The sequence below is a fragment of the Selaginella moellendorffii genome, unplaced genomic scaffold (genome assembly GCF_000143415.4).
Source record: "Selaginella moellendorffii unplaced genomic scaffold, v1.0 SELMOscaffold_7, whole genome shotgun sequence".
Classification (NCBI taxonomy): Eukaryota; Viridiplantae; Streptophyta; class Lycopodiopsida; order Selaginellales; family Selaginellaceae; genus Selaginella; species Selaginella moellendorffii.
The window spans coordinates 194,028-216,086 of NW_003314268.1; the positions used below are offsets into that span (position 1 = coordinate 194,028).

A 22,059-nucleotide genomic window follows, 5' to 3' on the forward strand; every position below is an offset into this window, starting at 1 on the left:
AAGAGAGTTTTAGAGCAGCGTCTTCGCACGCCATTGGTCATTAAGGAAAAATAAAAAGCTTACCTTTGCTTATCGACGTCGCCACAAGAGGAGCTTCTTCAAATAAGCGATGGCGGAGTTCGCTGCCGAGTCTTTGGCTCGCTTCACGTCTCGCTGGGGCTCTACATAAAATCTCACGGGTCCATCGATTGAAAGACTGATTGTCACAGCATCGATCAGTAGAGTCTTCACTCTCTTCTTTTCTTACTGTTTCATGTGAGGAGGACCACTCTCCTCGCAAATAATGTACTCGGGATCCGACCACCGTCTTAAGCAATCCACCGTGCTTTCTGAGTTTGCCAACATATCAGTGTTACCACCAGCCGATCAACTTTGCAGTGCTACACCTTCGTCTACTGTTCCTCCTGCTAGACGCGGTAAAAACTTTGCTTTCTTGTGTTTTCTTCACATCCATAATTTGGTTGCATACCTTGCTTCACTGTGTGTTGGCTTCCCTTCCAATTATGCTTAAAACGTTGTAGCATTTCTTGAACAAATTATATCATACAACGAAACAGAACTATCACCCTTGTTCCTTCAATAGCTCCTCGAAAGCATTCTCCAAGCTGGGACACATCTACATATTGCCCACCTTGATATCTGGTCCCTGTTTCCAAAGACTCTAGCTTGATTTCTTATGGAGCATTCTTTACCTGGAATTCACAGCACCAAGCACATGAATTTGCAGTACTTGCTGGCTTTCCAGAAGGTGGCGATGATTCTTTTGTTGTTGGAGCTCCACGAGAAGAGCTTCAAATTCTCTGCCTACTGGTTGCATCGTCGAGACCAAACTCTTTCGCAAGTGATGCTGCTAGAACATCTGACTCGTCTTTAGTGTCGACAAGTTCTAAATCGGAAGGCAAGTCAGCAAGACTTTCCTGCCGAGATAGCTCTCATTCTGCAGAAGAACTCGAGCTCGACATTGGTGGTACGAAGGATGCAAGCTCCGACTCCATGCACTGTGTAACGATGGGAACACTGAACCTCAAACCGTTGTTTATGATGACCTTTGAGGCCTCTATGTGTGTCTCGACCCGAATAGCATGAAGGAGTTCGTGCCGTGGGTGTTGAAATCCCAAAGCCTGAATATAAAAGAAAAACTGTAACGTTTTCGGAGCATAACTTGTTATTACCTTCAGTTTTTCCAAGGCATCGGCAGAAGACTGCTTCTTGAGAAGCTTTTTGTTTGCTCCTCCGGAGCCTTGTCCTGTGACTAAGCCTCCGTCGGCCAATGTCACCGAGCAAGTTCCAACGTTGTAGCTTGGAGCTGAAAGCTCTTGGACTGGGTGAAGTGCCAAGCTCTCGGGACTGGCAATCGGGCGAAGAAGGGGCTCCAATATGCTCCACACTTGTTCCAGATTACCACCCGTATCAAATAACAAAGCTCCCGCGAGAGATTCCACTAAATCACTGAGACACTGCAAAAGAAAAAGACGCAAGCGTCAAGAGGAGTACAAACTTTAAAAGCTCAAGACTGACCTTTGGCGGTTGCTCAAGCTGCCAGTCCTCGAAACATTGCACATTTTTGTTCAGAAGATACTTGTCAATCTCTTTAAGCTTGTGACGCAGATACTTGTGAAAGTTGTGGCGCACAGCAACGAAAGCGAACCAAACGTTGTTCACTGTAGCAACCTTGAGATCATTGAGAAGTCCCGGTTGCAAGCTGGGATAGCTCGCATAAAGATGAAGAACGATAAGGTAATCCAGGACAGCATCGCCTAAATACTCCAGCCGCTGACAACTAAGCAGTGTTAGTCCAGCTCCAAAAGTTACTCGTCTACCTGATACGATCGAACGCTGGAAGAAGCATGAGTGAACGCTTCAACGAGGAAGCATTTGTTCCGAAAGGTATAGCCGATTATCTTTTCCAGATTGCAGATATCGTCAACTTCAGAAGCTTGGCATGAGAACACAGGTACTAAACACCTGTCAACCAGCTTAAATCCTGCCCAGTTCATGAAGTGATAGGCAGCATCAGCGGAGTTGTCAGTAATGTATGCACCGATGATGGCCTCCATTACATCTGCCACCGATTTTCTTCGCAGCCAACGATGACCTTTGTCACATAACTTCCGTCCTAAAATCTTTTCGTGACTGGCCAAAGAAGAGCAAGGGACCGGTGCAATCCAATCCTTTGGCTCAAACTGCCCGTCTCTGATGTACGTCTGTAAGTTCTGTTCAAGAGACTAGAAACATATTATTGCATGCTTACCACCAATCCTGTTTGTACACCAAGCCTGTGCAAATTGCTGTTAGAGATCTGCTCTTCACGCCTTTGACTAAGAAAGCCTTCTTGTTGTTCCGGATATTCAGAGACCAAGTGCAAGCTCAGTGCAAATTTGAGGAATGAATCGCCTAAAAACTCGAGTCTCTCGAGAGAAAAGCCTTCATTACAGCTTGCAGAAGTCAGTGCCATCAACATCTGCAGGAAAAAAAAGAAAAATGAAACAATATAAAGATGAACATTTTAGATGAACAGCATTTGACCATGGTTGTAGAGATGTGGATGCCCACGAGTTTCGTCAGCTGTGCAGCAGAACTTAGACATTCTAGCCGGTAGATAACGGAAGGAAGCACCATTACGGACGCCACAACGGAGTAGTCAAGTTCTGGTTCTAAGAGAATGCAAAGCTCGGGCGGCAGCTCAATAGTCGATTTGCTATGCGACGTGCCAGACATGTCTGTTGAACGTGGCAGTAAATAGTTTTGCACATCGCCAAGCATCTTCACTTTCAGAAGGGGTTGGGCTGGATATTGCAGTTTCATATTATGCCTGTAAGTCGCGTGTTCCAATCAGAAACGAAGAAGGAACTCACAAATCTTACCTTTTCAGGAAGTAGTCTGAATAAGTACTATATTTGGGATTGGAAAACGGGCTTTGCGCGGTTGTTTCTTTAAGAACACCCAAAAGAGAATGAAAAACTGTTTCGCTGGTATGCTTTGTAAGAATCAGTCCTCCTTTGACATCTGTAGCTCGCAATGAATAATTTGCAAAATGTAGAACACTTTGGTCATCGCTGTCTGAGACTATTGATGGAGGTGTGAGAGACTGAACGCATTTCCAGTCCACATCCAAAACATTTATCTTGCCAGGAAGCAGCGGCAGAAGGAAGTATGGCTGGAGATGTGGCCGTCGTCGCCATAAAGTAGCGAAAACATTTTCGTAGAACTGATTTATGGCAGCAACCTTGAAAAGCAGAGCATAAGTCAAAACATTATCCACAAAAGCGACAAAATCCTTACCTTATCACCGTCTAAGCTGATATTTTGCATCGAGCCAAGCCGAACCACAACATTTCTTCCACGTCCCAAATCCAGTTCGAAGCTTCCATTTTCGAGGGAGGCATCCAACTTTGATGACAAGAACAGCGCAAAGTTACGATAGGAGAACCTGTCGTCACTGGAGCTAAAGGAAAGTACGTAGGTGTGGAAGGTCAGATTTTCAGAAACCACACCCAACTGTCCTTGGAAAACATCAGGTATAATCGTCTCGTACATATTCATGTCATCTGAATCTGATGTAACGTGATTACTTCAAGAAAACGTTAGTGGATTCGACACACCTGAAGTCATTGAGGCAGTTTTGGAGATCCTAGTAGCAGGAACTGGATGCAATTTATCTGATAGAAGCCCAGTAGTGTGTAGCTTTCGACAAGCTTCCAGGCACGCAATTTTCTCTAATAGAAATGTTTGATAGCTAAGATTTTCCTGCTACATTAATGATAGAAAATCGATCTTCGTTACCTGCGCAGATTCGGCTACGTTTGGAGCTTGAGTCGATTGATCTGAGCCGATTGAAGCTGGACAAAACAGTGAAACCCTAGGACCCCAATGTCGTAGATTCTGACAGATCGAAGCTGCGTATGAAACACCCATGGTACCATTTTCATCTTTTCCTTATTAAATTCATGAGAGAGCATCTATCGAAGAGATAAGCTCGCCATCTTCAACTCGTCACAGGTACTTGCTTTGATGGTTAGTCCCTCAGCAGTGATCACAATGGGCTCGAGATTGCCGAATCAGATAGTGGGTTCGTATGTGTCGAGGACGATCAAGGTTCTTAAAAATTGTCCCGCCTATGTTTGGGAATGTAGAGCGCTGTAAGGTGTCTAGAAAGCTCGTGAAAATGCAGACGACGAGAACACACGACACCACCCTGACATTGTGAAACGACAATTATCAAAGCTGACCTTAGTATTAGCAGCGGATCTTACAACCATACGGGTAATTTTCTTCTTTCTTGAAGAGTGTTCCTTCCACGAAGTGCTCGGGCTTTAGTGTCCATTTTGGACATAGGAGTTTTACGAGGGGCACTGCACAGTACATCCAATGGTGACAATGCGAAAGCTAGAACGATAGAACCTTGGGAGTCTCGCGAAGGTAGAGAACTGCGAGATTCTGATTATAAAGATTTGCTCGTATGGCATTCGTTCCTTGTTGATTTTAGCGACAAACTGGCGTTGGTGTTGGAAACGCGCAAGCAAGCCGGTCGTTGTGCATGGCCAGGACATGGCAGACTTGATCTCTCTCACCTCTGCAACTGCAACATATAGCCCTCAAATCACAAGAGAAACGAAGCAAAAGAAGTGTGTAGCTTAACCCGCATCAGGAAGGATGCGTTGCAAGAAGAAACTGCTTAAGAACTCACCTGTACCCATCGACAAGAGCAGCATCGGCCGTGCCTGGTGCAAGGAAACTCCGCAATTCTCTTCCTACAATCCCAGAGACAGCTTTAGGCGGTCTCCAGTCAGTGATTAACCCGTCCTTCAAGAGATAAGAACAGGACTGATCTGAAGACGCAAGCACAAAGTTTCACTTGTAAGAAAGAACAGGAGCGAATACGTACGTGGTTGTCTCTCAAGGACACTGGATTGCTGTGCTTTTTTTGCTGGCAGGATGGAGAACGTCGTCCCGTCGGCAAGGAAAAGCCTCGCTCGGCTACCGAACTCATACTTTTGGAGCATGGTCCGACAGGCTGCTAGGCGATGGCGAGAAGAAATATCAACTCCTGTTAGTGTTCCAGCCCCCACACCAAAACCTCCGCATACAAGTTGAAAGAACTCCCATAAACTGCAATGAAAGCTTCGCTTACCAGGAGCTGCGCACGTGATCACCGGATTGTATATCAGGTGCTGCAACAGCAGCCCCGGAGGCCGCATCCATACCGTAAATCTGTCGAAAATGAAACAAACAAGAGTTCTCGATTTTTTTATTTTATTTTTCATATTTTCTCACCTTTCCAGACTTGTAGGCACTGGACGATGCCAGTGAGAACACTGGAAACATAGCCAAGAAACAGGGTCGACTTTGATCCCAAGTTCTTTCGCTAACTCCCCGCGGCTTTACTCTGGAAATCCAATTAAACAAAGAAAAGGAATCCCGAGTTCTAGTACCTGAAGTAACGCAGCGTTTGAGCCGTGCCCGAGAAGAAAATCCAAGAACTCCGGAGGCAGGGGAAGAAGATTTGTAAGGCAGCGTTAGAGCCGGCCCCGAGAAGAAAATCAAAGAACTCCGGAGGCAGGGGAAGAAGATTTGTAGCAACAGCAGTGGCGCCTTCGTCTTTGCAAGAACGTAACTCATTAAACTCATTGCGATGAAAGATTAGCTTACCGGAGGACGTGATCACTAGATTGTATCAAACGAGGCCACATCCAACTCGAAGGGAGAAAGAAGAAGAGAAAAATCAGCCATATAGTCATCTAGAAGTATTTTCGTCTCACCTTGTAGCCACTGGATGATGCCGCAAGAAATCATGAAAGGAGCTTTTTCAAATAAGCGATGGCGGCGTTAGCTGCCGAGTCTTTGGCCCGCTTCATGTCTCGCTGGGGCTCTCCATAAAATGTCACGGGTCCATCGATTGGAAGACTGATTGTCACAGCCAAAGCAAAGCTACAAGATGGAAAAACAAAACAACAATCAGCAGGATTAGGAGTTTCATTCTTTTCTTTTCTTACTGTTTCATGTGAGGAGGACCACTCTCCTCGCAAATAATGTACTCGGGATCCGACCACCGTCTCTTTTGGCAGAGAATTTGAAGCTCTGCTCGTGGAGCTCCAACAACAAAAGAATCACTGCCACCACCTTCTGGAAAGAAAACACAAATCGTAAGGATAGAAACATGAAATAGCTTTTACCGTGTCTAGGAGGAACAGTAGACGAAGCTGTAGCACTGCAAAGCTTCTCGAGGAGATCATCGTCGAGACCAAACTCTTCCGCAAGTGATGGTGCTAGAACATCTGACTCGTGTTCAGTGTCGACAAGTTCTAAATCGGAAGGCAAGTCATGGTCTGGAGCAAGACTTTCCTGCCGAGATAGATCTGATTCTGCAGAAGAACTCGAGCTCGACATTGGTGGTACGAAGGATGCAAGCTCCGATTCCATGCACTGTGTAACGACGGGGACACTGAAGTTCAAACCGTTGTTTATGATGACCTTTGAGGCCTCTATGTGTGTCTCGGCCCGAATAGCATGAAGGAGTTCGTGCCGTGGGTGTTGAAATCCCAAAGCCTGAATATAAACGAAAAACTGTAACGTTTTCGGAGCATAACTTGTTATTACCTTCAGTTTTCCCAAGGCATCGGCAGAAGACTGCTTCTTGAGAAGCTTTTTGTTTGCTCCTCCGGAGCCTTGTCCTGTGACTAAGCCTCCGTCTGCCAATGTCACCGAGCAAGTTCCAACGTTGTAGCTTGGAGCTGAAATTTCTTTCAGCTGGCATAGCTCCTGAAGCTCTCGGACTGGGTGAAGTGCCAAGCTCTCGGGACTGGCAATCGGGCGCAGAAGGGGCTCCAATACGCTCCACACTAGTTCCAGATTACCACCCGTATCAAATAACAAAGCTCCCGCGAGAGATTCCACTAAATCACTGAGACACTGCAAAAGACAAAGAGACAAGCGTCAAGAGGAGGACAAACTTTTAAAGCTCAGAGAGTGACCTTTGGCGGTTGCTCAAGCTGCCAATCCTCGAAACAGTGCACATTTTTGTTCAGAAGATACTCGTCAATCTCTTTAAGCTTGTGACGCAGATACTTGTGAAAGTTGTGGCGCACAGCAACGAAAGCGAACCAAACATTGTTCACTGTAGCAACCTTGAGATCACTGAGAAGTCCCGGTTGCAAGTTGGGATAGCTCGCATAAAGATGAAGAACAATGAGGTAATCGAGGACAGCATCGCCTAAATACTCCAGCCGCTGACAACTAACCAGTGTTAGTCCAGCTCCAAAAGTTACTTGTTTACCTGATACGATCGAACGCTGGAAGAAGCATGAGTGAACGCTTCAACAAGGAAGCATTTGTTTCGAAAGGTATAGCCGATTATCTTTTCCAGATTGCAGATATCGTCAACTTCAGAAGCTTGGCATGAGAACACAGGTACTAAACACCTGTCAACCAGCTTAAATCCTGCCCAGGTCATGAAGTGATAGGCAGCATCAGCGGAGTTGTCAGTAATGTATGCACCGATGATGGCCTCCATTACATCTGCAACCGATTTTCTTCGCAGACAACGATGCCCTTTGTCACAGAACTTCCGTCCTAAAAGCTTTTCGTGACTGGCCAAAGAAGAGCAAGGGACCGGTGCAATCCAATCCTTTGGCTCAAACTGCCCGTCTCTGATGTACGTCTGTAAGTTCTGTTGAAGAGACTAGAAACATGTTATTGCATGCTTACCACCAATCCTCTTTGTACACCAAGCCTGTGCAAATTGCTGTTAGAGATCTGCTCTTCACGCCTTTGACTAAGAAAGCCTTCTTGTTCTTCCGGATATTCAGACACCAAGTGCAAGCTCAGTGCAAATTTGAGGAATGAATCGCCTAAAAACTCGAGTCTCTCGAGAGAAAAGCCTTCGTTACAGCTTGCAGAAGTCAGTGCCATCAACATCTGCAGGGAAAAAAGAAAAATGAAAACAATAAAAATATGAACGCGAACAGCATTTTACCATGGTTGTAGTCATGTGAATGCCCACGAGTTTCGTCAGCTGTGCAGCAGAACTTAGACATTCTAGCCGGTAGATAACGGAAGGAAGCACCATTACGGACGCCACAACGGAGTAGTCAAGTTCTGGTTCTAAGAGAATGCAAAGCTCGGGCGGCAGCTCAATAGTCGATTTCCTATGCGACGTGCCAGGCATGTCTGTTGAACGTGGCAGTAAATAGTTTTGCACATCGCCAAGCATCTTCACTTTCAGAAGGGGTTGGGCTGGATATTGCAGTTTCATATTATGCCTGTAAGTCGCTCCTCACAATCAGAAACGAAGAAGGAACTCACAAATCTTACCTTTTCAAGAAGTAGTCGGAATAAGTAATATATTTGGGATTGGAAAACGGGCTTTGCGCGGTTGTGTCCTTAAGAACACCCAAAAGAGAATAAAAAACTGGTTCATTGGTATGCTTTGTAAGAATCAGTCCTCCTTTGATATCTGTAGCTCGAAGCGAATAGTTTGCAAAATGTAAAACACTTTTGTCATCGTTGTCTGAGACAATTGATGGAGGTGTGAGAGACTGAACGCATTTCCAGTCTACATCTATCTTGCCAGGAAGCAGTGGCAGAAGTAAGTATTGCTGGAGATGGATTGGAGGTAGTCGTCGTTGCCATAGGATAGGAAAAACTATTTCGTAGAACCGATTTACGGCAGCAATCTTGAAAATCGGAGCATAAGTCAAAACATAATACACAAAAGCGACAAAACTTACCTTGTCACTGTCTAAGATGATATTTTGCACGGAGCCTAGCTGAACCACAACATTTCTTCCACGTCCCAGATTCAGTTCGAAGCGTTCAACTTCGACGCTGGCATCCAGCTTTGATGACAAGAACAGTGCGAAATTACGATAGGATAAGCTGTCGTCACTGGAGCTAAAGGAAAGCACGTAGGTGTGGAAGGTCAGATTTTCAGAAAACACACCCAACTTTCCTTGTAAAATATCAGGTATGATCGTCTCGTACATATCCATGTCATCTGAATGTGATATAACGTGATTACATTAAGAAAATGATAGGAGATTGAACACACCTGAGGTAATTGAGACACTTTTGGAGATATTAGCAGCCCGAACTGGACGCAAATTATCCGATAGTGCCCCAGCCATGTGTAGCTTTCGACAGGCTTCCAGGCATGCAGCCTTTCTTGCCAATTCCTCCGTTGCACATCTTTTGCCTTTGATGTATTTGACGGTGCAGATATCAGGAAGTGTCACGTTACAAGTTGTTCCCCCGTCTTCACCCTTGTAGAACAGAAAATTCGGATGTGCGTCATTCCTATAAATCCTACACTTAAGCAAGAATGAAACGGTATATAAAAGAGTTACCCAAGTGTCGAGCAGTATTGGTGGAGTAACGAAACACTTGAATCGATGTTCACGACCGCACCCGTGGACTCAACATGATAGGCATCTTTCTGGAGATAAAAAAGTTGATGTTCATAGGTATCCTGAACACTATGTAGCTGCCCATGCATCAACTTTTCCCCTTCTAGTATTGCATGTAAGAGTTTCTCCTCGTTGAGGTTCCCACTGGAGGAAAACAGGTGAGATAACCGGAATTGAAAGAAAGTAGGCTCACGATTCCATCAGAATAACGTAGTCAGATCCTTGTTTACGTGCACGGCCCCTTGACTGAATACTGCTACGCTCGGTTTTAGGCATGTTGAATCGTATAACAAGAGAACAGCTTTGAATATCAAGGCCTTCTTCAGCAACATTAGTCGCCACAATGACATTAGCCTGTAATGAACAGTTATATAGCATTGTTGCATAAGAGAAATCAGAGAAACTCGATTTTCACCTTTCCAGCACGAAAGTCTTCCAATGAGTTTCTCTGAGTTGCCAGAGTTAAGCCCTTCAACTTATTTCTGTGACTTGCTACACACTGTGCTCTAACGTAGGGACGAGAGTTCAAAAGCAGAGTTAAAACCTTGGCTGCAATCACTCTCTCAACAAACACAATACAACGAAGATCTTGGGCAGACCTGCATAACAAAGCCGTAACAGTTATTAGTGTGATTGGGGAAAATTATGTCTCACTTGTACTCATCAAGCACATCCAGTAAAAGTTGGACTTTAGAAGAAATGGCACGGATTTGATCATCTGCAGTACCTGTCCAAGAACGCACTTGTCAGTTAAAACTTACTATATGTTACCGTCCAAAATCGCTTTCTCTTCCAGAATGTTTAGCACACGCCTCAAGAATGCGGCCTCCGCATCACGTCCTTTTCCGTCACAGCCAGCGAGCATAATCTCTGCCGCCTGTAATACGAGATTTCGTAAGTTCCCAAATTGTTTAGCCCAACCTTTCTTGCAGAGAAGAGGCCCAACTCAAAGAGACAGTAGTTCAGAGTGTTGTATATCTTATTTACAGCTTGCCTTTCTTCTGGAAGTCCAAATTCTCTGGTTAAGTTCTGAAATGTGCAACATGTGTTAAACAATAACAAGCTAATTCTTTCAGTTGACCTCGAAACGATTGTCGATGTCCGTTGTACGATGCTTGCCTTTCGTGTCTGGCAAGTACTCCTTGATTTTCATATCAGATGATGGTAAAAAGCTAGTTAGCTCTTCATCTGCGAAAGTGATAATCTGTGACAAAAGACCAGCGGGTCCATCAAATGAGACTTTAGATAGACAACAACCTTTGAGCGTAGCATAGTTTCAAGGCAATCAAAACTTTCTTTGAAAGCTTGTGGACCGCTCCACGTCTTGCCTGTAAATGCAGGTGAGGTTCATGCAGACAACATCCTCGTACCTTTTCCAACAATGGGTGACGCCGTCATGCCCAATATTCTCGGACACTTAGCTTCAGGCTTGTGATAAAACTCCTGTGAATGCAGTAACACTATCAGAAAACGAAGCAGAAGAAAGTTTAAAACCCAGCACTTACGCTCATGATATTCGCATAAGGATGCCCCTTGGCACAGTGATGACATTCGTCAAAAATTAGCAGCTCAACATGATCCGGATTGAAAAATCGATGGCGAAGGTTGTCCAGCAGAATCGCAGGAGTCATAACAAAAACCTGTAGGCTCCACGCAAGAAGAGTAAAGCCAAAGTTAATAGAAAGAAAGAACCTCTTGCTTTTGAAGATGCGTTGTCCACCAATGAACATCCATGGTGGAAGTTCCACCGACGTAAGTACCAACGTAAAGGTCAGTGTAGCGCTCAATGACCTCGGCTTGCTGCCAACCATATAAAAAGTCGAAAATACTAGCACGATAGAAAGCAAGATGCTAACCTGCTCGCAAAGGCTCACTGTTGGGGCCAAAAACACGCAAATCCCTTTCTCTGGCTTGCGAAATAAGTGAGAAAGTGAGCGAATGAGAAGCACAGCGATCATCGTTTTGCCACACCCAGTTTCCAGGCACACGATCGTGTTCATTGCCAGTGCTTTCTCGAATAGAAATGTTTGATAGCTAAGAAACAAGATTTTTCAGCTGCATTGATGGGAAATCCATCTTTGTTACCTGCGCGGATTCGGCTCCTCGCACAATCGCCGTTCTGCGAGCTCGGCCATTGAAATTTCGATCGATTGGAGCCGATTGAAGCTGGACGATTGGCGCCAAGAGAGAAACCCTACGCTATGGCGGGGAGGGAAACTAGAAACTTTTAAAAGCAAAGCATAACGTGAGAAACCCTAATGCCACTCCCACAGGAAGTATTCTCGCACGGGCTGGAGCGATCGCCCATGGCAGAGGTAGATTTCTCCTCCTGTTTGCTTCCCGCCGCTCCGGAGCTGGATCTTTCTCCACGGATCGAAGGCGCTCGATGATCAGCGGGAAAATGTCGGTGTGGCTGCTCTCCCCGATCCATAGATCCGAATGGCCATAGCTCGTCATCACGAAGCGAGCGTGATCGAAGGTGGGATGGTGTTTCTTCATGAATTCGTGCGCTTGCTCAGACATTTGTGGTGTTGCCAGGATTGGTTTGCCTCCGGAGATGTAAGTCGTGGGAAGCGCGAGCCTCTCCGGTTTTGTCATGTAAGTTTCTTGTCCCCTGGCATCTACTATATGGCCAGCTCTCGCGATCTTTCTTAGATGTGGGAAAGCTTGCAGTGGTAGAACGGGTACCGCTTGGCTCACAAGCCAGTCGTGCATTTCTTTTCTTACGTTCTCGTGCCAGAATGTGTTGCCAAATATGCCTGAGAAAATGCTGCATTCGTCGCTCACGCAGCACTCCGTTCGTGGTATCGCTCGAGCTATTGCTCGGATAAGTTTGTGTCTTGTTGGTAGTTTTTGTTCACGCTTCTGATTGGTGATTGGAAGTGTTTTATGATCTCCCAGAATTTTCATGGATATCTGCGGAAATCTTTGTTAGCTCGTGCACTGATTCTTAAAACTTACAGGTATCAGAGGAAGTGCCATTTTCACCAATGCCGCTGGAACCAGGCTGAAAAACATTGACGAGTTTGTGCAGACCAGTGAAGCAACACGAGAGACAGGTAAGTGTCCTCCCATTATGGCCATATGAATCAGTAGTCCGCCGATGCAATGCGCAATGACGTGAGCACAAGCTGGGCCATTTTTTGATTGTTCCATTCTTTCAAACGCTGCAAAACTCGTTAGCTGACTCTACTTTGCGTGTATGTGATGCAGCTTACCTGCTGGAATGTCAAACTTCGCAATGTCATCAAGATCAAACTTTTCTTGGCCGGGGTGAGATGGGTGAACTCTTGTCTGCAACAGCCATACCTCATATCCATTTTGCAGAAGCGTTCGGACCATATCTTGTGGCTCGGTAGGGAGGCAGAAGCTTTCAGTGGAGTAGCCATTCAAAAGCAGCACCAGTCCTTTCTTCTGGTCCATGGAAAGTGGCCATTGTTTACAGGTAACTTTTGCTCCATCTTCTGCAAGCAACATCGTACTGTGCATTAGGACCGCTTGAAGTAGCATCACCTGTTTTTTGCACTTACTGGTTTGCATCTCATGATGAACATAACTAGGATAGTCGAGTACTTCGTTTTCCGTTCTGACATTTACTTCGGAAGGTTGATCAATTTGCCGGGGACGTCCAGAAAAGTATGTTTGCAGCAGACTCGATAGCAACTGCTTAAGAAACGAAAATTTCCCTGGTCCTTTCAAGCTTATCAACGACCTCAGAAGATTGAAGACACTGACGTGCAAAGTTCCCTGGAGTACTGAAGGGTTGGCACTCTCCTTGCCTGAAAGATCGACGAGCTGTGCGTTAAGTGTGGTCGATTCCTTATAGATCCAGAGACCGCAGAGGAAGGGCCTCATCTCTTTTTTTGCCATCAACAAGAACCTGCCAGTCTGCTCGTCACTTTCTGGATTTCTAGGACTTCACTTACCGGCGGCCTGAAGACGTGGATAGAAGCAGATGGTAACGCATAAACTGAGTGAAGGGAGACTTCTCGCTCAGCGAACACAGGTTGACGTATCCGTCCAAGACATGCAAGGGGTCCTTTTCTAGCAACGGGATGAGCAGCTTTCCTCCTACTTGGCCATGGAGAATGGTTGTGCAGTTCGTCGTTTTCGAAACTATATGCATTGTTAGCTTCAACGTGCAAGGTATGCCATCGAAACTTCCGTCGAGTGTCTCATTGACAATAGTAACTTTGCTGGTTTTCAGTGGCTCGTCCTGGACAGGATGTTCCAAGGAACTCAAGCTTTGCCTTCGCGAGAAGAGGTAATATTTTGCATCCTTTGCTATGCAGCTTGATACCTTTTCTGCCACAATTGCTATAGTGCCTACTGGATTGACGCCTATCGAACATGGAATTACCGATGCATCACAGATGTATAAGCCTGCATGGACATTCTTGTTGCTCCTTTCATCACTGTTATGAGCGTTGGCTTGATTACTTGCAGGTGGAGCGTAAACCTGTCCACTCGGACTCGTGACCCCGGAAGTGATGCTCGTCGAAACATTGCAGCCTCCTAGGAGATGCACCGAGTTGCTCCGGAAGCGAGGTAGAAAGAGCTTCCCGTCAAGTTTAGAAGCAATCTTCTTAACTCGTTCGAGTTTTTTGCAGAAGAGCAAGTCACTGGATGCCTGGTACGTGATTTTTCCAGATTTCTCGTTCAAGGTAACGTGTCCATCCCCGGAGTCATAGCTTATCAAATTAAGTTGAAGTTCCTGAATGTTCTGTCTAGTTATCCACTGCATGAACTGGTCCCAAAGAGCATGAATGATTCCCCAGCTGACTGGCCACCTGTTTATGAGGATTCCTTTCAAGATTACGTAGGAACTTGCTTTCGGGATTGCTGAAGCCTATGGTCGTAGAAGTTAGAGCTTTGATGCATTGCGAAATGTTACCTGAATGGTGAAGCCGAGAGAGGAGGTGTGCGAGCTGGAAATAGATGGGCCTGGTCTTAGTGGGAGCGGCGTGCTTGGAAACTTTTCCTTTCCTAGTCCGCGTACTTGAGTTTGTGCAGAGGCTTCTGTTACGAATGCAATGTTGTTTCCATTGCAACTGACTCCTCTCCCCAGCTTTTCTGAAAGTTGCAAGCCTCGCTCTTTTGATCTGAGCAAGATCCCAGTCGTTCCTAAAACACCAGCTGAGAAAGAAGAAGGCAGATGAAAGTCAGCAACCTCTGGAGTGTCAAGTTTTTCTTACCGGATAACACGACGTAATCTGCTGAGATGTAGTCCACTGAGTTTTCATGAACTCGCCATCTCCTGCTTTGAGCCTTGCCAAAGGGAGCCTGGAAGTGGCTGCTTGTAGCTTTTGGACTTTGGCTTACGAACAGGACTTCTCTCTCGGTGTAGATTTGAGCTCCTGCCTGCAAAAGTTTTGTTTTTTGCTCTACCAAAAACTAAACTTTTTGGCTTCGACATACCTGTGCAGCGAGCTGGATATAATTCTTGTCAGTGGAGCTCTTGGCGTTGTAAGAGCATCCTGTTAAACAGTTCCCACAGGCAACGCAGGCATCCTGTGCTGCTCCAGCGACACTTTTCTTACTCGAGAATGTCATGGTAAGCTTCACTGGAACTCTAGACATGTCTTCGATATCTTCTACAAGCTTATCCATGATCTGTGTCTTAGGAAAGTCGTGGGGCACACTCTCGGGCTGCAAGATCTCTTGTGCCTTCGCCTCAAACTCGTCCCAGTCTCTGTCCCACTCTTCCGGCCAGCGCGGATCACGGCGAGCTCTTCGAGGCGTCGGCATGATCACTCCAGCGTTCACCAGAGATCCGCCTCCAAGCCCAGACGCTGTCACGGCGAGTGAATCTCCATCAACATACACCTGAGAACATTAACAACATCAAAGGTGAGTGAGAGGTCTTTCTTCTTTCAAGCTTTGCTCGCCTCGTATAACGAGTTCTTCCTTCCAAAGCTGCCGAATCCAGTGTGGAAGCGCATGGTGGAAAGAAGCTGCCACACATTCGTTGGAAAATCCCGAGGCTCCCATCGCTTGCCTTTCTCCAAAACGCAGACGCTCAAACCAGCTTGAGCGAGCCGGCACGCAGCGATGGCTCCGCCATAGCCAGAGCCCACCACTACAACATCGAAGGTGCGAGGCGGAGAAGCCATCTCAAAACGATACCGCGTTCTTCTCATTTGCTTGAAAGCTATTTTATAGGAGCTCTCGCATGTTGGAGTTTATGAGAAGAACAAACGACCTTGCTTGAATCATTCTTGTCTTTGTGAAAAGAACAAACGTCAATATTCAATCTTGGTCCTGTTCACAAGGAATTTTCTTTTTATCTCCTTTCTCAAGCATTTTTGGCGGGAATTTCAAATTCTAGAGCTAGGGTTTATCAGGGCAAGCAAGCACAGCATGGCGATCGCGAGCAGCGCCATCAGGATGGCCACGGCGCTCCTCCCAGCGGCTTTCTTGTGGCCGGCCAGTGGCTCCTCCCACGGCAATATCGCGTTCTTCTGCAGATTATCGCTCGGATCGCTCCGCTCGGCGGATTTTAGGCGTTCCAGCACCAGCGGGAACACGTCCTCGTGCGAATGCTCTCCGATCCACAGGTCAGAGTGTCCGTAATCTGGAATCACGACTCGAGCGTGGCTGAATCCAGGGTGATGCCGCTTCATGAATCCGTGCGCGCGGAGAGAGGTCTCTGGAGTGACGAGAATGGGGCGGCCGCCGGAGATATACGTGGTGTGGACTGCTAGCCTCTCCGGATGAGCCATGTAAGTCTCCTCTTCTCCTTCACTGTCGACTATGTGTCCCGCTAGAGCGATTGATCGCAAATGTGGAAATCCTGCCATTGGAAGAACTGGCACTGCCTTCTTGTTCAGCCAGTCGTGCATTTCTAGCCCGACGTTTTGGTGCCAGAATGTGCTGCCGAAAATTCCTGAGAAAACATTGCATTCATCGCAGGGACAGCTTTCAGTGCGTGGTATCGCTCGAGCGATTGAGCGCAGTAGTCTGTGTCGCCACGGCATTGATTCTTCTTTAGGAGGACTTATCGGCACGATGGTGTTCTTTCCCAGGATTTTCATAGAAATCTGTAGAAAAACGTAGAGATGTAATTCTCAGTTGGTAGATGGCTAACGCAAAAAACTACTTACAGGGATGAGAGGCAGAGTCAACTTCACGAGCGCTGATGGAACCAAGTTGAAGAACATGGACGAGTTTGTGCAAACTAGCGATGCGATCGACGATGGAGGTATGTGTCCACCCATCAAGCTCATGTGAATTGATAGTCCTCCTATGCAGTGAGCAATAACGTGTGCCGCTATCTGCTTTTTCTTGACTTGGTTTATCTTCGCAAACGCTGCAAATTTTAGCGATTAAAATTTTCCTCCTTGAAAAAACAGGAACATACCAGATGGAATGTCGAAGTGAGCAATATCGTCGAAAGTGAAGGAATATTTTGCTGGATGCAGTGGATGCAAACGTGTTTGCAGCAGCCAAGGTTCGTAATCATTCTGTATCAGCGTTCGTATGATGTCATTACTTTCCGTAGGAAGGCAGAAGCTCTCCGTGGAGTAACCATTGAGCAACAAAACCACTCTGGAGTTGTGGCTCTCCGCAGCATCTTTTGAGCACCATTGCTTGCAGGTAATGTGGACACCGTCCTCTACAGCCATCCATCATGCTTGTGTCAGAATGACTGCCTGTTAAGAAATTTGTTTCGTACCTGTCACGAGTTCGTGAAGCACGTAGTTTGGATAGTTGTTTGTCAAGTTTTGTTTCCTGGTCACCTTCTCTGTTGGTGTCCTTGGTGTTCTCATCAAGTACGTCCTAGCAAGTGTTTCCATCAGCCGTCCTACAAACTCCCGCTTCCTTGGTCCTCGCAAGGATATTAGCGACTTAAGTAACTCGGGAAGAGTTACTCGCAACTTTCCTTTCAGGACAACCGGTTTTGATGACTCCTGCTGAGTTCGAACAACGACATGTAGCGTGGTCGACTCATAGAAGCACTTTAAGCCGCTCATGAATGGTCTCATCTCTTTCCGTCCGTCCAAAGTATACCTTCACAAACCATAGCATGTTTTGCATGAGACCAGACCAGATTTAGAGGAGGAAGGAAAACTTACCTGGTGCCCGTGTTTGTTGACAGAAGCAGGTGATAATGCATATACTGAGTGAAAGGAGTTTTTCCATCGACATGGCACATATTTACGTATCCGTCAACCACATATAGAGGACCTGGTTCCAGCGAAGGAATAAGAACATCGCCTCCAACATATCCACGCAGGAGAGGATGACTATCTCCAAACAAACGATTGCTTGCAGGCGTATCTTTGTCTTGTCCCATATGCATCACCAGTCGCAGTGTGCAAGGAGCTCCTCCAATATTTCCTTTCAATTTTTCGTGGATAATGACATAGCTGCACTGCATTTCGGAAGCAAGTCGCGAGTTGAGGTATGTTCTTGATTTTAAATTACTAAGATCGCCAGTAAATACTTTGTGCTGAAACTTTTGTGACAGGTAGTTCTGCGCATCGTTGACAATGCCATTCGCAACTCTCTCTGCCACTATTGAGATCGTGCTGACCGGATTCAGTCCAACTGAGCATGGAATCAAAGAGGCGTCGCAAACGTACAGGCCTGCGTGAACTTTTGTTGTCTTCCTGAACTGACCGTTGCTCGTCTCAGGGAAGAAAATCTGGCCGTTTGCGTTTGCCACGCCGGTGGATGAGTCTGTTGCTGCGTTGCAACCTCCCAAAAGATGAACGGCAGCACTTCTGAAGCGACTCATGTACAGCTTCCCACGAAGGCGAGCTGCCAACTTTTCAGCGGTCCGAAGCTTATGATGAAAAAGTAAGTCCTTCGCTGCACTGTATGCCACTCTTCCTGTTACCTTGTCTAGCTTGATTTGCCCGTCAGCAGCGTCATATCCCATCATATTCAATACCAGAGCTTGGCTGTTCTGCGTTCCTGTCCATTGTTTGACTTGTTCCCAGATACCAGTGAGAAACCCGTAGTCCCCTAGGCCATAAGTAATGACTCCCCTTAGTAGAAATTCTGGAGCAGCTTGAGGAATACAAGAGCCCTGAAAGAGGTGTTTAGCTTGATATAAGCTTATTTCACTCATATTACCTGTATTGTAAAGCCAAGTGATGATGTATGTGAACTTGATATGACTGGACCAGGACGTAGCTGCATGGGAGTCCTTGAGAAATCTTCTTCTCGAAGTCCTTGAGCTTGAGTCTGTGCGGCTGTGCCTGTTATGTAAGCTATATTATTTCCATTGCAGCTAACTCCGTATCCCAACTGTTGGGACAGTTGTAGGCCTCGCTCTTTTGATCGTAAGAGGATCCCATTCGTGCCAAGAACACCAGCTGAAGAAAGAAGGGGCAGCAAATATTAGCAACGAAAGTTTCGAGCTTCTACAAGATAGTACCGGCTACGATGATGTAGTCTGCCGAAATATAATCCACTTCATTCAGGTGCACACGCCATCTTCTTGTAGCTACTGATTTGCAATTTGCTCCATCATTGCAGGGTTGACAACAGAATTCTTCTGAGTTCTCGGTGATGAACATCACTTCCGTCTGCGTGCAAATTCTGGCTCCGGCCTGCACATGCGATTTCCGTAAGAAGATGTGCCTTCATATTTGGCTGGAAAAGTACCTGTGCGGCTAGTTCGAGGTAATTTTTGTCTGTTGAGCTCTTTGCGTTGTACCTGCATCCTGATAGACAGTTACCGCATGAAATGCATTCGTTTTGTGTAACTCCAGCAGCATTCTTCTTCTGATTGAAACTTATTGTCAACTTCATGGAATCTCTTGCTGCGTCCTCTATCTCGTTTGCAATTTTGTCTAGCACTTTTGATTTTGGAGCCTCGTGCAGGATTTCTTCAGGCTCCAGAATGCTGTGAGATTTTGCTTCGTATAGATCCCAGTCTTCCTGCCACTCGCTTGGCCAGTTTGGATGCATTCGTGCTCTTTTCGGTGTGGGCACGATAATTCCAGCATTCACTAGCGAGCCTCCTCCCAGTCCTGACCCAACTAGAGCGACAGAGTCTCCGTGGCTGTGCACCTGTAAACATGGACTAACTGTGTGTATATATGTTTTAACAGGAGAAGTACAATGCTATCCAGTAACTCACCTCATAGAGTGCATCCTTCTTCCCAATGCTTCCAAATGGAGTAAGAAAACGCGTGCTGGAAAGCAATTTCCAGGGCGTTGCTGGAAACTGGTGAGGCTCCCATCGTCTTCCTTTCTCGAGAATGCACACACGGATTCCTGCTTCTGCGAGTCGATATGCAGCAATCGATCCTCCATAGCCAGATCCAACAACAACCGCGTCGTACCCGACTTGGATGGTACGTTCCACTTGCGTTTGAGACATAACTCGTCTCACTTTTGTTCTCCCCTCTTTGTTCTCCCCTCTTACAGAAATTCACCCTCGTCGAGATGTTCTAGGGACAAAGAACTGCCTATCAAGGTACCATCCTTCAGCACAACACGCATACAAATTTGACGTTGAATTTGTTTCGTTTACTTTTTTATTTTTTGGTAGACTTTAACATCCTCACTTTAATATGATTAGCACTAGTCCTTACTATATTGTTAGGATCGGACTCACTCCTTTAAAGAAAAAAAATTAAGATTGAGGAGAAAGTGAGAAATAAAGTGGAAGAGAAAAAAAAAATAGCAATTGTTAAAAGGAAATAAGAAAAAAAAATTGCTCAAACTTTTTGTTATAAAAAAAACACAAAAATCCTATATAACAAGGCTTATAAAATACTTTGGCAAAAATTAAAGAGATTGGTTAAACCTTGTTGATACTAAACTATGGGAAGATAAGTGGACTTTTAAGACTGTTCATTCATGAAGGAAAAAAAAAAACTCCTCAACAACAATAGTAAAATAAAAATTCTTAATTGCTAAACCACTAGTCAACATGCATTGCTATCATCCGAGTCAAAAAAATGAGCTAGAAAAACTCACTATACTCCAGTGGCGACAAACTCCAGCACTAACTGGCAAGTGCAGCTAATGATAAGTCTAACATGCTCTCTCTTGTTCTAATTGAGGTATGGAGACATTGGATTGGTTTGACAAGCACCACCACTTGATGCAGCCATATAGTGGTCATAAGTTCCCAAATAGCATGGAATTGGAAGCACACAAAAGGGTTTAAAGGATGCTCTTTCTTAGCTAACAATGTAATAGTTTCAGATGATGGGGCTTGCTCTCACGGACAGTGTAATGGAGCAGTGCATCCTCCCTGATTTGTTTGCATCAAATCACAAGTTGTGATCACCATTGTACTGGCAGATTCAAGGGTTTACCAAGCAGAGCAAGGCGATCGCGAGCAGCGCCATCAGGATGAAGACAACGCCGCCGCACGCGCCATTCCTACCAGCGATCAGCGACTCCTCCCACGGCAGTATCGCATTCTTCTGGAGGTTATCGCTCGGATGGCTTCTCCCGGCGGATTTGAGGCGCTCCAGCACCAGCGGGAACACGTCCCCGTGCGAATGCTCTCCGATCCACAGGTCGGAGTGTCCGTAGTCTTGAATCACGATTCGAGCGTGGCTGAGTCCAGGGTGATGCCGCTTCATGAATCCGTGCGCGCGGAGAGAGGTCTCTGGAGTGACGAGAATGGGGCGGCCGCCGGAGATATACGTGGTGTGGACTGCTAGCCTCTCCGGATGAGCCATGTAAGTCTCGTTTTTCCCCTCGTTGTCTACTACGTGTCCCGCGAGAACGATTTTACGTGCGTGTGGCAATGCTGCCATTGATAGAGTTTGCACTGCCTGCTTGGTCAACCAGTTGTGCGTTTCCAGTCTGACTTTCTCGTGCCAGAATGTGTTGCCGAATATTCCTGAGAAAACATTGCATTCGTCACAGTGGCAGCGCTCCGTGCGTGGTATCGCTCGAGCAATTGCGCGGAGTAGCTTGTGTCGCCACGACATCGGTTCTTCTTGCGGAGGACTTATTGGTATGACGAGCTTCTTTCCCAGGATTGTCATAGAAATCTGTAGTAGATAAACAACAAGACGTAAGTCTCCTTTTTTTTATGGCTAACGCAAAAACTACTTACAGGAATGAGAGGCAGAGTCAACTTGACGAGCGCTGATGGAACCAAGTTGAAGAACATGGACGAGTTTGTGCAAATCAGTGATGCTATCGACGATGGAGGTATGTATCCACCCATCAAGCTCATGTGAATTGAGAGTCCCCCCATGCAATGAGCAATAACGTGTGCTGCTACCGGCTTTCTCTTGACGTGGCTCATCTTTGCAAATGCTGTAAAATTTTCCAGCATTAAACTTTCTCGGTTTTTGACAGAGTGCACATACCGGCTGGAATGTCGAACCGAGCGACATCATCGAAAGTGAAAGAAGTTGGGGTCGGATGCGATGGATGGAAACGTGTTTGCAAGAGCCAAGGTTCATAGTCATTCTCTATAAGTGTTCTTACGATGTCGTGGTTTTCCGTAGGGACACAGAAACTCTCTGTGGCATAACCATTGAGAAGCAAAACAATTTTGAAGTTCTCATCTTGAGCAGCACCCTTCGAGCACCATTGCTTGCAGGTAATGCGGGCACCATCTCCTGCACAAGAAATCTGTCACTGCCTGCGTAAAAGAGTCAAGTCTGTTTTTACCTGTGGCAATCTCATGAAGCACATAGCTTGGATAGTTTTCGGTCGAGTCTTCTGG

At 46.0% G+C, this 22,059-nt stretch overlaps 3 protein-coding genes and 1 long non-coding RNA gene across 9 annotated transcripts; 1 reads left to right on the plus strand and 3 right to left on the minus strand.

Annotated features, from left to right (window-relative positions):
• Positions 1-504: 504 nt before the first annotated feature.
• LOC112345129 (endoribonuclease Dicer homolog 4-like) lies at positions 505-5,508 on the minus strand. Of its 4 annotated transcripts, none has more exons than XM_024671248.1 (16): positions 5,433-5,508; positions 5,275-5,386; positions 5,132-5,211; positions 4,886-5,047; positions 4,688-4,829; positions 4,402-4,579; positions 3,784-4,352; positions 3,603-3,716; positions 3,283-3,554; positions 2,865-3,226; positions 2,527-2,812; positions 2,252-2,461; positions 1,821-2,204; positions 1,519-1,773; positions 1,173-1,457; positions 505-1,121 (listed from the first exon to the last, which is right to left on the minus strand). In XM_024671248.1, the coding sequence occupies exons 8-16, from the start codon at positions 3,610-3,612 to the stop codon at positions 933-935; spliced, it is 2,253 nt and encodes a 750-aa protein (XP_024527016.1). In that variant the 5' UTR covers positions 3,613-3,716; positions 3,784-4,352; positions 4,402-4,579; positions 4,688-4,829; positions 4,886-5,047; positions 5,132-5,211; positions 5,275-5,386; positions 5,433-5,508; the 3' UTR covers positions 505-932. The 4 variants fall into 4 exon arrangements, with proteins under 4 accessions (XP_024527016.1, XP_024527015.1, XP_024527017.1 ...); XM_024671247.1 differs by having other exon boundaries at positions 4,688-4,751; positions 4,886-5,077; XM_024671249.1 differs by having other exon boundaries at positions 4,402-4,573; positions 4,886-5,077.
• A 2-nt stretch (positions 5,509-5,510) lies between these two features.
• LOC9652693 (endoribonuclease Dicer homolog 2) lies at positions 5,511-11,627 on the minus strand. 3 transcript variants are annotated; one of them, XM_024671244.1, is made up of 26 exons: positions 11,487-11,627; positions 11,258-11,435; positions 11,094-11,201; positions 10,907-11,041; positions 10,772-10,844; positions 10,659-10,729; positions 10,483-10,605; positions 10,323-10,430; positions 10,173-10,278; positions 10,056-10,128; positions 9,817-10,000; positions 9,595-9,755; positions 9,342-9,545; positions 9,047-9,291; positions 8,727-8,992; positions 8,311-8,672; positions 7,973-8,258; positions 7,705-7,914; positions 7,274-7,657; positions 6,972-7,226; positions 6,598-6,909; positions 6,174-6,546; positions 5,994-6,120; positions 5,760-5,928; positions 5,650-5,694; positions 5,511-5,598 (listed from the first exon to the last, which is right to left on the minus strand). In XM_024671244.1, exons 1-24 carry the CDS (start codon positions 11,534-11,536, stop codon positions 5,790-5,792), a joined length of 4,533 nt encoding a protein of 1,510 aa, XP_024527012.1. In that variant the 5' UTR covers positions 11,537-11,627; the 3' UTR covers positions 5,511-5,598; positions 5,650-5,694; positions 5,760-5,789. The 3 variants fall into 3 exon arrangements, with proteins under 3 accessions (XP_024527012.1, XP_002966459.2, XP_024527013.1); XM_002966413.2 differs by having other exon boundaries at positions 5,994-6,123; XM_024671245.1 differs by lacking the exons at positions 10,907-11,041; positions 11,094-11,201; positions 11,258-11,435; positions 11,487-11,627 and having other exon boundaries at positions 5,994-6,123; positions 10,659-10,724; positions 10,772-10,791.
• A 25-nt stretch (positions 11,628-11,652) lies between these two features.
• Positions 11,653-14,452, plus strand: LOC112345131. The gene is made up of 9 exons (XR_002991956.1): positions 11,653-11,880; positions 11,940-11,999; positions 12,365-12,460; positions 12,615-12,674; positions 12,729-12,846; positions 13,007-13,547; positions 13,609-13,665; positions 13,848-13,949; positions 14,012-14,452. It is a non-coding gene; the product is annotated as an uncharacterized LOC112345131 (long non-coding RNA).
• A 1,266-nt stretch (positions 14,453-15,718) lies between these two features.
• On the minus strand, positions 15,719-20,035 carry LOC112345107. The gene is made up of 9 exons (XM_024671177.1): positions 19,495-20,035; positions 19,017-19,424; positions 18,787-18,961; positions 18,483-18,724; positions 17,477-18,435; positions 17,077-17,411; positions 16,762-17,016; positions 16,505-16,710; positions 15,719-16,441 (listed from the first exon to the last, which is right to left on the minus strand). The coding sequence occupies exons 1-9, from the start codon at positions 19,735-19,737 to the stop codon at positions 15,719-15,721; spliced, it is 3,546 nt and encodes a 1,181-aa protein (XP_024526945.1). The 5' UTR covers positions 19,738-20,035.
• Positions 20,036-22,059: the final 2,024 nt, after the last annotated feature.